The sequence below is a fragment of the Macaca mulatta genome, chromosome 3 (assembly GCF_049350105.2).
Source record: "Macaca mulatta isolate MMU2019108-1 chromosome 3, T2T-MMU8v2.0, whole genome shotgun sequence".
Lineage (NCBI taxonomy): Eukaryota > Metazoa > Chordata > Mammalia > Primates > Cercopithecidae > Macaca > Macaca mulatta.
The window spans coordinates 31,387,439-31,405,464 of record NC_133408.1 but is presented as its reverse complement, the minus strand read 5'-3'; the positions used below and the strand labels follow the sequence as shown (position 1 = coordinate 31,405,464).

Sequence of the window (18,026 nt, the reverse complement as noted above, 5' to 3'; positions counted from 1 at the left end):
TATTCCATTTTCAGTGACATCGTTTTCTTAGCTTGAAATCAGTTGTGGCAGGAGTATTTGCACCATGCAAATCAGCATACGCTATAAATCAGGGCTTCCCCCCTCTTTTTTGAGACTGGTTGTTGAACATTGACCAGCACACCATTGCCTAATTTTGTCTCTGAATCCATTTTTGTAGGTAAGCTGTGCACTAAGAGGTCAATAAGTTCAGAGGTTTTCTATTCATCAAACTGTCTAAAGTACAAAACTATTTAAAGCAAATTGTGAACATTAAACATAAAAGAAAGGGATAGCAATAAAAAAGATTGGACGCTCTTAATTTTTCTTTAAAGATTTAGCAGTTATCTCAAGATTTCATATAGTTTATGTTTCTGATTTCTTTAAATTACCTGGATAAACATCTATGTTTATTCATTTATCCCTTTTCTATCAAAATATTTACATGCTCTGGTATGTAATTGTCTAATCATATTTAAGTGAGTTCTCAACATGAAAGCTCTGAAAATTGCCAGACATCCTTTAAAAGTGTCTCTAGCTCAGACCCACATCGTGACCTTTGAGTTTGTATAATGCTGAGATGAAGCATCTTTAAGCAATATATACATTTTATTGCATGTCATGTAATTTAAGGCATTTTATCAGACGTGTTTACCTGCCTGACATCTTGGGTGAGATTTTTAGGAGAACAACAAAAATGGAAAATCTATGAGCAGACAATTTGAAAAACACATTTTTAAGTGATAAATCAATTAATTCCCAACTAATCTTTTACCTACTAAATTTCTGTGAATAAGTTAATAGGTAAAATCTGTAAATATAGGTGGAGTATAAGTATAGATATTGGCGAAATAAAAGACTTAAAATCATGAATGGATTCTTCGTTGGCCTTATTGCTTGAAACCATGAGTTTTGTGGTGACATGTTTGGAAGGGTCTCTGGAATCTACTTTTGGACAGCACGTGAGATGATTTCTATTATGGTTCTAATTTACCTTCCCAAACCCGTGAACCCAAAGCACTAGGCACTTCAGTTTACAGAGCCCTCAAATTAATCCGAGTGTCTATTTTGAGCCAAGTTTTGTGTTATTTATTAGAAATTAAAGCATAACTAATACATGGTTTGTGTCGTTGTGGTGCCTACAGTCAAATGTGAGAAGAAAGCAGCTGAAATGTGTTATCACGAGAGAAAATTTTCTGAATATAACTGTGTCACTTTAAGTCAAATATATATATTCATATATATAATTTATTATATATACACATTATATATATATATTATATATATATATTTTTTTAACTCCCAGAATTCTTCTGGTTTAATCCCAGAATCTCATGTACTTTTTGGATTCTACTCTCATCACATAATAGGTGTTGGTACATCACAGAGAGCTCCATATTCACAAAACATTAATGAGTAGTGCAGCCAAGATGGCAATGATACGATCCTTGATATAGTCTTGAGTGAAGAGTCAGTACAGGTTACGTTCCAGAACCTTGCTGTTCATCCTGTTTATAAACATAAGGAAGTATTTCACATAAAGTCGAGATTCTCAGAGGATACTTCACTATTAAAGATAATACAAGCAATTCTAAACCCAATAGAAATTCTCACAGACATTCAGCTTAGATAATATCGTATGCCTGCATGTTTATGTATGAAATATGTGTTTGAATACTCATTGGATAAGATGTTTTTTGTATTTGGAAAAAAATCATTTGGACATACTAACGTTGTACTTCTGAAAACTCTAAAGCCAATATAAAGTTGTAAAAGGCTTTACTTTTCATTTATATCAACCACACTGGAAATTCATACACAATTTTATCACTGGAAAATTTTCTTCTCTGTGCCATAAAACCTGGAACTCTTCTTTCTTTCAAACAACACCTCCCAAATTTGAAAACATATTACTGCAAAATATTTATATATGAAAGGTTTTTAAATGAATTATTGAATGTCAGATATTTAATAAAAATACTTTTGCTATTTGATAGATAAATTTATAAGTACTATTCTCTTTCAATTTTAGATAAAATAATTTTATATATTTTTAAAGAACATATCTCTGCTCTTGATAACAAATAGTGTTTTCTTTTTTCAAAGAATTTCTTGTTTTTTTGTTTTTTTTTTTGAGACGGAGTCTCGCTCTGTCGCCCAGGCTGGAGTGCAGTGGCCCGATCTCAGCTCACTGCAAGCTCCGCCTCCCGGGTTCACGCCATTCTCCTGCCTCAGCCTCCCGAGTAGCTGGGACTACAGGCGCCCGCCACCTCGCCCGGCTAGTTTTTTGTATTTTTTTTTAGTAGAGACGGGGTTTCACCGTGTTAGCCAGGATGGTCTCGATCTCCTGACCTCGTGATCCACCCGTCTCGGCCTCCCAAAGTGCTGGGATTACAGGCTTGAGCCACCGCGCCCGGCCTTTTTCAAAGAATTTCTACCTAGAAAATTTAATTCATCCTTCTGGGCCTAGTTCAACTATTCTCTCTTTTGTACGTATCTTCTCATTGAACTGTCTTTCCGCCTTATATATACTCACCTGCTCTTCACTTCTGTTCCACTTATATTTTTACTAAGGTAGGAACAAATAATAATAAATAGGTGGCAAAGGGAAAATTTTAAAATATATACAGAGATCCTTACATTGGGATGCTGTAGTAATTGAGTCTAAAACTCAGCTCTGAACTTTGAACCACTTTTTTAAAAATGCTGTGTTTGAACCTTAAAAAATGCAAAATAAAAACAATCTCCCTCCGTTCTGAAAGGGGAAATGACCTTCTTGCTCCTGTCCATTCTTTTATCTGAGCAATGAGGGGTGAATGTGTTTGTAAAAAGCCACGTTTAGGCTCTATATTGCCCTGCTTTCCAAAAATTATTATTTGTTTTTACTAACATAAGATCACCCAAAGCAATTTCCTTTAATTAGCGTGTCATAACCTTCCTATTTTTGTTGAGTATCAAATCCATTTGACTTAGTGTCTCTGTATATATGCAGACCCCCTAATGTTAACATGTGTTAAAATAAGCAACCCTCAATACTTTGTTTTTACAGATGGATGCCAACTATTGTGCTTGCTACATTACTTTGTTTCCTCTTTTGTATTCTTTTCTTTCTCAAATGATTGAATCCATCTTCATTTACTTCCACCAGGCTGTTCAATTTTGCTTCCATTGAAAAGAGGCTCAATCCTTTAAATTTCTTTTTTTCTTTGAGGGCCACATCCATGGACCTAAAATATGTTTCTTTTTAATTCATATTTATTATCATATATTTTATAAAAATCATATCAGTTAATAATACATGTTGAGTATTATTTATAGGATATTATTTATTGCTTTATTTTAGTTATTTAATATAGAAATAGTTATATTAATACTCAGTATTAAGAATATTTCTATGTGATAGTTCTTCTATTACTTGATATGTATATATACACATATCAATATGTATGGTGTGATGGTTCTTCTATTGCTATATATATTGCTCTACATATATATACATGATCAAATATACATAGTTTGCTATATATATTGTCAAATATATTTGGTCAAATATATATAGTTTGACTGTATATAGTTATATTTATTCATATATCCTATATATGAATGTATAAATATAGAATATATTTATTCATATATATCCTATATATAAGTATATATAAAATTATATATAAGCCGAATATATATAAAAGTAACATATATATTTTGCTATATATTTGAATATATAAACGTATTTGAATATATATGTATTTGAATATATAAATTTATCTATGCAAAATAACAAATAAAACATATATAGTCAAATGTGCATGTATGTAAGAATAACATTTCTATGTGATGGTTATTCTCTTGCTGTCTATCTATCTAGACAAATGTATATGATCATGATATATATGTTTGAAGGCAGATAGGTTCTCTAGTTTTATATCAGTTAAGCAGTTAACTTTAGTAACTCTTTGAGAGTAACTCTTCAAGTGAAACTTCGAAAGAGTCACAGCTCATAGGAGTATAAGGGTTTCTCCTTGAATTTTGCAGTGCTCCTCCCTATTCTTTGGGATAAAGGATTGGAGAGGGTGATTATTTCTGCCTCTTCTCCTCCTCCTTTAAATGAATTATTATCTTTTTACTCCATCATTCCAGGACTCAGGGTGTACTTTTTGAGAACACACCTAAAAGTTGTTTTGTTTTACCAGCTCTTTTTTAAAAACCACAAATCATCCAGAAAGCTGTTGCTCCTCTTTCATCCTGTAATGAACCTGGGGAGTAACCTGGGGATATTGTTAATATTCAATTAAGATTCAGGCATCTGGGGTGGAGTCTGAGAATCTGCATTTCCAATAAGACCCCAGGAGGTGATGATGAGGCTGGTCTATTGGTTGCAGTGAGAATGTGAGAGTTAGAAGACTTTGCTTCAGGTGTTTGCTTTGCCCCAATTCTGATCTTAACCTAGAGGCTTAACCTCCCTGATCCTGTTCCTTACCTACAAAATGGCTGGAATCATGTTTCTTCTGCCTACCCATAGAATTGTTCTGTGCTTCAAATTACATTAAGGAGGAAAGCGCTTCATAACAAGAGAATAGAAGAGAAGGTGTTCAGCAGGATATCTACCCTTATTTCTTGAAGAGTATATTTTATACCAATAACCTAATTTCTTTTAGAGTTTGCCAAGTTAGCTTAAACTGATGACCCTGTTTTAAGATTATCTTCAGTAGTGCTTTATCCTCTTCTACTCTCCTCTTTTTGTTCATTTATTCATTCATCACACGCTTATTGTGTAGCCACTGTGCACAATACATTGTGCCAGCTGCTGTTGATGCAGTTGACTCTTTCCATTTACTTCTACTTTTTCTCATTCTCTCAAATCTTTGATTTATTGATTTCACTCTGTGCTCCGTGTCTCCTGTATCTTTTACTTCTGCCTTCAGTGGAATGTTGGAATCACTAATTTGAAGGTTGCATTCATCTCTTTGAATCAATTGTATTTAATTCCACAAATATTTACTGATTCCCCATTATATGGCAGAATCTCTGGAAAAAGAATACAGAACTGAAGAACAGTTTTTTTTTTAAGAAAAAAAAAAGTTTATATCCTATTTGGGAAATACGATTTTTAATAATTTTTCAATGAACTGTAGTACCAGGCAGGAGATTGTTGGTGTCATAAGAAACACTTTAAAGGAGGAAATCACAGCTGACTTGAAGGGTTTGAAAAAGACTCCTTAAAAGATGGCTAAATTGTGACAGAAATAGACGAGAGGAAGAAGAGGATAGATATTACAGGTGGAATAAATTACACCTTCCCCTCTCTTTGCTTTCGTTCATGGTTAGTGACTTGGGAAATGGTCTGGTGTAGGCAAAAAGGTCTTAAAACTATATGAGGGAAAGCTGGAAGCTCTCACTGGAGTCACACTGTGATAGCCTTGGATGCTGGCTATGGGAGTCTGTACTTAATTTGGGGGGCATTAAGAAGTCTTTGAAAGTTAATGTTACTGTTGACCTTCCTGCCATGCATTCAAAGTCAACCTTTAATTCAACTCTGTGGAATTTAAATGTAAGTCAACTGTCGGGGTCTGGGTTCGTACAGAGCAGATTGGCAACCTCCAGGTAGTCTTTTGCCAATTTTCATCAAGGCAGCATATCATAATGGACACAGTATAATGGACTGCATGAGGACGCCTGGCTGCTGGTCCTGGTTCAGTAACTTGCTAGCCTTTTGACCTTAGAGAAGGCATTCATCTCTCTGAGTCTTCGGTTCTTTCTTATAATGATGGGAATAATAAACTCTGCCTATTTTCAAAGTTTATGATGAGAGATAAATATGAAATAAAAATAAATTTTGGAAATGTAAACTCATTTTCGTATAGCTCATACGAGTATAAGGGTTTCTCCTTGAATTTTGCAGTGCTCCTTCCTATTCTTTAGGATAAAAGATTGGAGAAGGTGATTCTTTCTGCCTCTTCTCCTCCTCCTTTAAATGAATTATCTTTTTACTGCATCATTCCAGGACTCAGAGCGTGCTTTTTGAGAACACACCTAAAAGTTGTTTTGTTTTACCAGCTCTTCTTCAAAACCCCCAAATCATCCAGAAAGCTGTTGCTCCTCTCTTATCCTGTAATGAATTTTTATTCATGTGCAGGTTATATTAATTGTCATTCTGACCTTAGCTTCAATATCACCACTTGAGATATCCCCCACCACTGGGCACAGCTGCTTTGTATCCCTCATGGAATCTCTCACCATCTTTTTATTTTCTTTATAGAATTGCCTTCTTCACTTATTTGCTTGTATATTGCATGTGTCTTTGGCCAATAAGATTTTATTAGTTCATTATGTGGCAGACACTGTCACAGGAACTGGGAAAATGTAAGTGGGTGTGCCCTTAAAGAGACAGACACATAAATATTGATGCTAATAATGATCTATTTACATATGTGTATAAATGTCAGTCAGTAAAAAGTGCTATAAAGAAAAATAAAACAAGCTGAAGGATTAGAGACTGGCGGTTATTATGCCTTTTGTTTTGTTTTGTTTTGTTTTTGTCAGAGGTTCAGGGCATGGTTCCCTGATTAGATGCTATTTACTCAAAGACCAAGAGGAAGTAAGAGAGGGTACCAAGCCTGTACCTAGAGAGAAAGTGGTTTGAGCAGAGGGAATTGTGAGTGCAAAAGCTTTAAGGTGGAGGCACGCTTGGTATGTTGAAAGACAAGGTAGGAGGCCAGTGTGGCTAGAGTGCAGTGAGCCAGGGGACAGTAGCAGGCAGTGAGACCAGAGGGTTATAGGACAGGGCCTGGGCACCATCAAATAAGCTTTGGAGTTCCTGACAGGATCTGAGATCTTACTCTGTGTGACACAGGGAGCCTCTTGGGAGGCGTTGGACAGAAGAATGGTATCATCCCACTCAAGTGACTTCGACTGCCATGTGGTGATGAGGATATTAGGTGGCTAGGGTCAAAGAAGGGAGAACCAGCATTATGTTGGAATGGGCTTCTACCAACTCAGCAGAAGCCATTGTGTGCATCTCTTCCTGAACCATGCCCTCATGTCACTTGAAGTTAGCCATGGTGAAAGTGATTCCGTGTGGAAATCTGAAATACTATAGAGGATTACTTCTTCCTCCCTTGTCCCTTCCCCGTCTTGTCTTTCCTGCATTTCTTCCTTTCTTCTTCTTCCTCCTCCTCCCATTCCTTCTTTTCTTTTGGTTTTACAACATTATACATACTTATTTATTATTTATAAACAAAGTTGTTGATAAACATTTACCAGCACATGTCTGAAGAGACCCTTAGAAGTTTATTACAACAGTTTATATAAAAGATGGTGGTGGCTTAGACTAGCATGGTAACAAAGGAGGTGATAGGAAGTGGTGAGATTCTCCAAGGAATCTCAAACATTGACAGGTGTTACTGAATGACAAAGAAAATGGCTGAGAAAACATTTCTCAACAAAATAGTAGAGGAAATAATAAGTCAAGCCTGGCTCCCAGGTTCTCACCTTAGTATCTAACAGAATAGTTATCGTGGACTAAGATGGAAATGGCTTCGATAAATGAGCAGTTTGGGAAATGAGTAATAAAAATCTGATTTCGGACATATAAAGATTGACATATTAAAGTGTAACCAAGTGGAGATACTGAGGTAGAAAGTTGGATATATGAGCTTAGTACTCAGGAAAGGAGTCTGGATTGGAGATATCAATTTGGAAATATCCACAAAGAGAATAATATGATTCTGTTCTCCCTAATTTAAATGGGGGCTGATTGCATATTAGAACAGAGAGGCAATGCCACCGCATTTCCACTGCATCTTTTGGAGACTGCTGAGTCAGGTGTTTTTTGATGCTTTTTATAATTTTAATATAATTACAGCAACCAAATGAAAGTTGCCATGCATTGATTGAACCCTTACTTTTTCTTCAATTCAGTTTCATATTTATGCTTCTTGCCTCCTGGAACCAATCAGCTACAGCATCACTTCTCAAAATGTGGTCTCAGTATTGCCCACAGCAGATTAAATGGGTGCATCGTAAAATGTAGATTTCTGCATTCAAGTGTCAGACCTATTAAATCTTAATATTAGTCCAGGGACCTGAAACTATCCATTTTAACAAATACTCATTGTCTTTACTATGTAAATAACAATTTGACCTCTCCTGTTGTAATGTTTAAATATAAAGTTTAATATCTTTTCTATCCTTTTGTAAGGATTGCCATGGCAAAAAAAAATTTATTGATTGTTTATATCATTTATATATTTAAACCTGCCTACACATATTCTAGGTTGTTCAGGTTAAAATAGATTGAATTTCAGTCATATAGATTTCAATCTTAGTTAAATAGCAAAACCAAATTTAATCATCCTTTTTTTTTTTTTTTTTTAAGTGGAATTTTCAGGCGTACTGTAACTTAAGATACACTGTTTCAAACAGGAAACCTGAGTTTTCATCTGTAGGTATTGAATTGCTATGGTAATTTAAATAGCAAATATTTCTGATTTTCTCATGTTTTGGGTGACAGAATCGAGTTCCTTTTCCCAGCTCTCGTGATGGGATCAGAAAAGTAATTGTGACCAAGTGTGCCTGGGGCCAGAGTATTTAATTTCCAGCGTTCCTTCATCTTACTTGCATCTTTCTCCACATTTGAGGTGGAAGTTGCCGTTATCTTGCTTAGCTAAGATGCTACGGTCAGCAAAGCCTCCCTGCTAACCTGTAATGAACGTTTAATGTGAGGGAGAAATACTTCTTTGTGATTTTAAACTGGTTGGTACTCCAGCATCATCTAAAGCATCCTGACTGATCGTGACTTTCTCTAGCAAAAATGAACTACTCTAACCTGACTTATCTCCTATTTAACATGCTGAGAGTGGGAATTGATCTAAGGTAATTCATTGCCTCAACAAATTAGGGATTTTTTGGTCAATATTTTGACCTTTGACAAATGAGAGATAGGTAGGAGGTAAATGTCTCTTCTCTTACAAATTTGCTACTAATTAGGTTGTTTCAAAAACAAAAACACCAAGAAACAAATGTTACTGATCAATTTCTGCAAAGATACAAACTTTTATTAACAATCAGGTACAAAATCAAATAGCTTGTTCTAAATAATCTGGAGGGAGTCTCTGTTCCTTGTCTTTTTAGGCATGCCATCCAGCGCTTTGTAGAAAAAGTTCACCGCAGAGCAAATGCAACTGTATTCTGGTAGCAGGAGCAATGAGCCTTCTAGTAGTAGCAGGTGAAGGACCCTCCTTCTGTGTCCAGGAGTGGGTACCAATTCAAATGGATTTTAGATGGAAGGTACCACTTCAAAGATGTGAGACTTGCAACCTTTTCCTGGGATTATTTTACTTTGTTCCCACAATGGGGAGATTACCCAGTGTTTCTTGCCAATCACATATCTTGATCATCATTTGTCTCATCAGTGAAAAGTTATTTGTAACGTGTCTTGTAAATTACCAAGCTCCCATGTGTAGTTTCACAGTGCAGTATTGGGAGACTTGACGCATTTGCCACAGGTGCCCCTAGAGGATAAACTACTGATTAGGAAATGGCAAATCTTAACCAATGTAGAGAGTGGATCTCTGATTAGATTTCTTTAAATTTTGGCTAACTTGTAGTGTGTACATTAAAGAAAAAAAACAAGGTACTGTGAAATCTCTCTACAGGAGCATTTAAAAGTAAAGTATAGGCACTAACAGAATTAATTATGGATTTTTGTTTATTTTCTCCTATGTCCTACTAGGACTACAAAAACCGTAAAACTGACCAGAATCTTACATTATTGTATTCAACAAATGTCAATGTTTTGCTTGATGAAGTAATGTGGTGCTGGATTTTTAAAAATTTACTCTAGACTTTGTTATCAATATTTGACTAGTTTACTTCAATATTAAACAGATCAATAACCATTTGTTATTTAAACAAATGTTTAACCACAAACATCACATATATGTATATGGATGTGTGTGTCTGTGTATGTATTTATAATTGAACTGCTTATATATCATGTAGTGTTTTAAACAAAAAAATAGATAATAGCATCTTAAAATTAAATCTTAAGACATGGGGTTATAAGTTTCAATTTTGCTTTTCTTTCTGCATATTCATGGTCTGTAGAGGAGGCTAGACTTCCCTAATGTTTTAGTTTCCAAATATTTTGCCAAGTATGAATGAACTAGGTCAATGAAGGAAAACATTCTGTCTGCAGCCTACATTAATATTCTACTGTTTGAAAAACTGGACTAACCCATCAATCATTTTGTTAATATTTGTAGCTTCTCACAGAGTTGGAATATAACTTGTAAAACCTCATAAGTAAACATAGGTTTTTCAAATCTTTACCTAATTTTAAATTCTTTTAGTTACTGTTGTGAATAAAGAATTTCTGGATGGCTAATATCAGCTAATAAGATTAGTAAGGAATGAATTGTAAATAGAGCATATAAAATTACTTATTTTCAAACACTTCTTAAAAACTTGAAATAGTCTCTCTAGTATTATAATTTTATACATTTGACTTTTTATGATATATTTAATGGCAACGATTAAAATAAAACTGTTTTTTAAAAGTAGCATTTTACTCATAGCCCCATGACTGAAAAAAAGTTCATAAATTTATAGATATTAAACAAATTGAATGGTGATTTTTTTCTTTTCACTTTTGTCTCTAAAATATTTTCGGTATTTTGTAAACAGCAATAAAAATAGCAACAGTAAAAATTGACTTCATGGAAACTTAACTGTGACTGGACCTCTTTCAATATTTTTATTAATTTTGCCTCCTGTGAATTTTGATGTTTGGAAGTTATATATTTCCAAACTTAGAAAACAGACCTACAATAAATTAGATTGATTATTCCTAGTGAAGCACTTTACTAATATGACTAATATGATTAATATTATTGTGTAGTAGTTATTAGGGAGCCTAAGAGGAAGAATATAGGGAGGATGGTTTCAACTGACAGGTTTTAAAGTAAAATGTTTAAGCATTTTAGACATTCCATTTTAATAAGTATGTTTTCATTTTAATTTTTTAAAGAATAAACATGAAATGAATGATTTGGATGTAGGTTAGTTTATGGAAATTTTTGATGATGACTATATATTGATTACTTTTCATTTCAGGTTATTGATTATTAAAATGGCACTGTAAAGAGATAGCTCCAAAATAACAGTAAGTCTTAATTATTTGAAAGACATATTGTTTTAATATTGCACTATAACATACCATACCATATTTGGTGATTTTTTTTCTCCATTCCAGTTTTGTATGCGACTATAGGGCATAGAATGTGAGTAGCACCCCTAGAACTCAAAGTATATTTTTATGTGAAGCTGACATGTTTTTAACTTGACTCTGCCAGTTAATAATTTTTGGATTTGGCAAGCTTCAGTACAGTCATATTTTTGAGAAAAGCCAACAAAAGTATTTCTCTTCTAATTCGATGTCCTTTTTTCTCTTAAAGAGATTTTTGTGTGCAAATGCTTATAAATTTATTATTATAGTAACACTAATATATTTTATTTCTTTCTACTGTGCTAAAAATAATTAACGTTTATGATACATTTAAACTTTTGTCAGTCAGAAGATCTAGTTATTAAACTAAATGAAATAGGTATAACAATACCTTCTTTACTGGAGTTAGATTATCTCTGCAACTAATACACACTTACATCAGATGTTATATAGTACCATTGCTACCTCAAAACCATGCATCCTAATATGTTTATTATTTATAATAAAAATTTTATATCAGTCATACATTTTCTTCTGAAATGCATACATATCATATGCAATGGACTGGTGGAAATACTGTACTATTTCTCATTACTTATTAGAATAATTTAAAATATTGGTTTTGGCTAAACGACTAATCAGTATTTTAGTGGAACAGATTTACAACCTTTCTTGACAGTAAAATATACTTGTTGTGTATAACATTTCTTATCCAAAGACAGTTGACACAGTAGTAAACTTAATAATCACCTCCAGAAATAAAACATGGAAAAATAACATTAAATTAAAAACAACTGGCAACTTTAGATATACATGTATGCATGTGTATATGTTAATATGTGTATGTTACACTCACAGAGTTTATACAGGCATATAATAATATACCATTATGTATTATATATATATTACACAGACATATAATATATATTTAAATAAATTATATAAGTATATGTAAGTAAATTATATAAATACATATAAATATGTAAACATAATTATATAGATATATAATTATAAAGGCAGTCGATTCTAAAACTCAAAGCAGACACATATAAAGAGAAAGTTACTAATCATTTCCTCCTCTCATCCTGAGGCAGCCAATATCAGAGTGTGGTGTGTTTCTCTACCTCACTCATAAGCTTCTCCAAGCTCAGAAATCATAGATGCATATTTGTACATCTCTTTTGCTAGAAAGAGGGATGTGATTTTGTTTATGTGGTTTGTTTTTATAGAGAAACTGTCAAACATATTGCTCTTCATTTTGTTTTGTATAGATACCCCTTCAAATTAATATACAGAATATTCCATATTAAGGCACACTATTTTTAATTTAAGGAAATAAAAATCTGGATATTCATTTTGTCTTTTTTCTATCATAGCCATAGTAAAAAGTACCAATATTATCATGGACTGCAAATCTCAGGGATATTTTAACTCCAGATCTGATAACCACATGAAAATGACTTTGATGTCTATGGGAAAGCAGGAAACCAAGATTTACAAAGTGAGTTGCAATTTGGTAGACAATGTTCTTTTACTAATCTATTTGTTATCTAGTGCTATCTCTCTCCAAAAATACCTGATCCCCATGGTAGAATACATGCTTCACTATGATATCATGGTTGTACTTTTCAGACACCATATTTGGTGAAAAAAATCACATTATAAAACCATATGTCAGTAGAAAGGAATGAGTTAGGGAATAGATTTGTTAAGCTCCTACCAATGATATAAAGGCGGACGCAGGATTTTCTTTAGATTGACTAGGTATGACGAAGAGAGCAAAAGTAAGTTAAGCCATGGATTAATCCAAGTGAATACAATTCAAGGAAAATAAACAGGATATAATCATATTTAAGAATAAATAATATTCCTTAATGAAAACATTATAGCAATTTTGTTTAGAATGGCATAGGTCATCAGAAAGCTATATGTATGTATTATGATATATATTGTATACACTCAATCTATTACATATTCAACATGTATTACACACATATTAATATTATGTCGATTATATACTCACATTTCACATAGTATACTGATATAGTATACCTACCATACTGTTAGGTGCATCTGACTTCTTCCCTCTTAAATTTTGCATGCACAGACTATATTTCCTGTACAAAATTTAAATCCTAAGAATAATGTAGCAAAGGTAGATCATGCTTTTGAGAAGCTTTTTAAATTAACAAGTGTTTAAATGTCTTTGTATATATGTCTGTTATGTGTATGGTTGTGTGTGTGTGTGTGTGGTTAGCATTGAGCCTAAGTTCCAAGCAAACAGTGTGGATCAGGCAGATTTAGTTCAGCTGAAACTTAAGGAGAAAATTGGCAAGAATGATTCAATTCAATCTATCAACATTGATTAAATGCTTACTATACACCAGGTACTCTTCTAAAAGTTCAGGTTATAGTAGTGAACACAAAAAGTCCCAAGCAAACACAGCTCTTACATTCTATAGGTGGTGCTGGGGGCACATGGAGAGGAGGGGGAAGACATTAAGCCAAAAACCAAACAAATAGAAAACATCATACTGTTTTTGAGTGTCAAATAGTGTGAAGAAAAATAAAGTTGGTTGGGTGGCTATGGGGAGTGTTTCATGTATTTTTGGTTGCAGATGATTTTTTGGAGTTGGTAGCATCTGAGAAGAGACCTGCAAGAAGTGAAGAAGTATGCTACCATGCATACCCTGGGAGAGGGCACCCCGAGGCAGGGGGAAGAGCCAGTCGGGTTTTCAAGGAGAGCAGAGTGAGGCATATTTGAGCTATACCAGAGACAATAAGGTGGTGAAGTAAGGCCATGAAAGACCTTGTTGGCCATATCAACAATATTGGCTTGCTTTTCCTAAGTCAGTTGGGCCCTTGGAGGCTTTTGATCAATGAGGTCTCAGTTTATATCATATATAAGTGAATCTGTATATTTTAAGAGTTCAATCTGTGGCAGGGCGCAATGGCTCATGCCTGTTATCCTAGCACTTTGCAAGGCGGAGGAGGGTGAATCATGAGGTCAAGAGATTGAGATCATCCTGGCCAACATGGCAAAACCCCATCTCTCCTGAAAATACAAAAATTAGCCACGCTTGGTGGCCCACGCCTGTTATCTCAGTTACTTGGGAGACTGAGGCAGGAAAATCGCTTGAACCTGGGAGGTGGAGGTTGCAGTGAGCCGAGATCACGCCACTGCACTCCAGCCTGGTGACAGAACGAGACTGTGTCTAAAAAAAATTAATCAATAAATAAAAGAGTTCACTCTGCTACATGAAAACTAGCCTGCGAGAAGCTGGGAAATTGGTTCAGCGCTTATGGCAGTACTTTGGAAGAGTGAACTTGTAGACACTAGGCGCTTCAAAACAGAATATTAATAACATAATATTTGATCTGTAATTTATCTGATTCTCACAACAGAATAGAATAGTATGTGTAGAGCCTTTAAAGCAATACTAGCATACAGTAAGTTCCATGGAAATTCTAACTGTTAACTTTGTCCTCTTTGTCATCATAATCACCATCATCATTATCCAAATGCTTAATAGACGTTCTTGGGAAAAAGGTAGTCTTCTCAAATGATGTTACAAATATGGTGGGCGCCTGTAGTCCCAGCTACTGGGGAGGCTGAGGCAGGAGAATGGCGTGAACCTGAGAGGTGGAGCTTGCAATGAGCCGAGATCGTGCCACTGCACTCCAGCCTGGGTGACAGAGCAAGACTCTGTCTCAAAACACAAAAAAGAATTTTATGTGTAACATCCAATGCTTTTTTCATCCTTAAGTTATTGCATGAGTTATAATTAAACCTAATTTTTAAAAAAACAACTAAACTAAATTGGCGTTATTTCTATTTACATCTTAAAAATTAAATCCTAATCAAACTTTCCTCTTCATTTATATGAAAATTTTGTCTCCAAATGTGTACATTTATTTTCAGCTGACTTTTCCCAGTCCATTACTCATAGATAGAAATGTCTTCTGTGTACTATTGTTTTTATATGATTTTTTCTGTGCTTAGCCCTAGTTGATATACACACATATACATAACCATGTACAATATTCACTGTACTCTTTGAAATTCATGGCTTAGCACATGAAAAGTAGCATATTAGACTTTAAAATAATACAAATATATTTGGTTATGCTTGAAAAAATAAACTTTTTGCAAAAAATATCACTGGCTGCACATACACATATTCATATAAAATAATGCATATCAATAAAAACTCATATAGGCAATTATACAATAATTGTTTGTTTGGAAGTAAATAGTATCAGAAAATTAGAAAATAGTTCTTGTGTAAGTTATTCTTCTACTAATTTGTTCTTAGTTTCCTGAGGACTGCTTTCTTAAAAACAGATTTACATGGTATGCAAGTCAGTTTTGTGTAGCGTTTTTGTTTTGTGGTTATTATTGTTTTGTTTGTTTTATGTGTGTATTTTAAAAAGTCTGGCAGAGTGATAAATGGTGCTAGTTTTAACGAGCTTCAAACACTGATTGGTATTTTTAAACATATACCTTTGATACATAACAAAACAAATAAAAACAGAACGTTACGTCAAATGGAGAAAGTAGTACAGATAAAATGTTCTAGTTTTCTGATCTATGCCTGGCAAATACATGTATGTACTCAGGGAAATTTGGTGTGTTTTCCTATGTGATACATAAAATGGATAATTTTAATATATTCCCCATTTTGAACATTATATTAGAGTGAGAAAAACACAAAATATATTTAAAATCGCAAAAAGTTTTAGTAAAGTTCTGAAATTAAAATAACTCCATGAGTATTTTTTTTAAGAAAATATTTTCAATTTAGTGATAAATGAATTTGTATATGTAAGGCCAAATCCAAAATAGTCTAAAGCTAAGATTCAGGCCCGTCTCAGCTAAATGACATAAAATCAAATGATAAAAGTTGACAATTCATTTTGGATTTTAGATGTAAAACATATGTTGCTGATGTTAGTTTGACATGTGTCAGACACCTTCAAAATGTATGTATGAATATTTATATTCTTCATACATATATGTTTATGGGATAATATTGAAATTAAATAACGTTTTTAGAAAATTAATGTGACAATATCCAAACAGAATTGAGATCTCAGACACAAAACATCAGTGTTTAGGCCTATTTGCCATTGACCTCTTACTAAAGTGCTTCAGAAAAATATCCTCACAGAAAGCTGGTTGGCCTTTCACCGTGCTCCAAAGTGGGTGAGCATAGCTCAGCTGATGTCTACAAACTGTGAGATTGTATGAGCAGATATTGTGTTTTTCCTTCTAACAGTATAAGTTGCCATTGTTTAATCTTTTGATGTGGCTCTGGAAGAGAATATGGTCATTGGTACTCATTCTGGGGGAGAAAAAGAGCAGGTGGGGGTGGAGGGAGGAGGATGCAGACTGAAGGACATAGCATAGTGGCAAAAGACAGTGTTCCCTCTCCAGAGGTGAAGACCTGAGTCCCCGCTGGGAGACATATCAGTTTCTGTGCCTGGAACATCGCATCTTTGGCACCTATCTTGTACTCAGTGTAAGTCCAGCATTAAGATATATGTATTTTTCCTACTGCATAGCATCTAAACGGAAACCAATCACATCATTATGGATAACAAAGAAGCCAAATTAAAAAATAAAAATAAAAATCCTGCCTTTATTAGACTAATTGAGAGGCCCCAGGTTTTTAGCATGCGTGGTTGCTTTAGAACCTAACTCTCCAACAAGATGTGGCTCCATTCTGCTAGGAAGCAGTCTAGGGCAGCCCTGTGCAAAATGGGGGCCGTGGGCCAGGCCCTTCCGAGAACGGTTTGATACCCGTTAGAAAACACGGAAGTACAAAAATAGAGAGTAAGCATTTAGAACATTTCATAGAAAATCAACGCAACATTTGTGTCTGTTGATTCAAATAATAAAATATGAATGTTTTCATGTCAGGTTTTACATTTAATTTCTCCAATTATCCACTTTTACTGTAAATTGCAAAGTGTTAGTTCATGATTTAGGAAAAAAATAGTCTGGTTTAGACCACAGTTAGTTTGAGAAGCACTGGGGTAGCACTTTTAGAGTTTCAACATAGATCAATATAAGACAAGTGTGATCAATGGCAAATGTATTTTCAATCCCTTGAAATATCAAGGCAACAATGAGGTTGCATAATTATATCCCTAAAGAAATTTGCATATTTATTAATAAGCTTTGTCATCCTCTCTCTTAAGTATTTATGTGAAAACATTCTGAATGCAAAAAGTCATATTTAATAGACTAAATAGAATGTCTATAGAACTGCATTTATATGTGCTAAAATCCTATTATCATTTTACTATAAACTTCTCTCCTTGCTGTTATTGCTTAACTTCTATAGGGCATTTGTATGTGGTCCTCTTAAAACATTTACTGGAAAGAAACTTAATAAAAATAAATTTATCAATCTGAGATGTGATTTCTCATGAGAATCTTGAATATCTGCATTTAGAAATTATATATATGGTCATTTATAGAAAAAAGGAAAGATCTCCTTAAAAAATGGAATAAGAAAATGATTTATATAGTTATGCTAACAAAATATCTTATTTTAGCAACCACCTGTCTATCACTCTTACCAGTGAAAATTACTCATAAAATAGCTGCTCCTTATAGCTAGGGGTAAGAGATGCAAACAAGACTACTTTTAATCTTGAAAAGCATGCAAAAGAAAACTTAAACATAGATATCAAAAGAGAAAAACTGTTCTCCAATTTGTCACCAAGTCATTGCTCCCTATATTAAAACCAGCAATTACGAAATCCTCACTCAAAGTCATTGTTTGCAGTGCCCTGT

General features: G+C 33.9%; 1 protein-coding gene across 13 annotated transcripts in view; it reads left to right on the top strand.

Moving 5' to 3' along the window:
• LOC114676844 (uncharacterized) overlaps positions 1-18,026 on the top strand; it is a 451,137-nt gene that overhangs the window by 124,642 nt on the left and 308,469 nt on the right. The window contains exon 3 of one of the 13 annotated variants that reach the window (XM_077997963.1): positions 11,110-11,158. The exons of the other annotated variants lie outside the window; for them this stretch is intronic. Within the exon in view, the coding sequence (XP_077854089.1) occupies positions 11,110-11,117 (8 nt within the window). The 3' untranslated portion in view covers positions 11,118-11,158. The remainder of the gene's footprint in view (positions 1-11,109; positions 11,159-18,026) is intronic. 13 annotated transcript variants of the gene reach the window in all.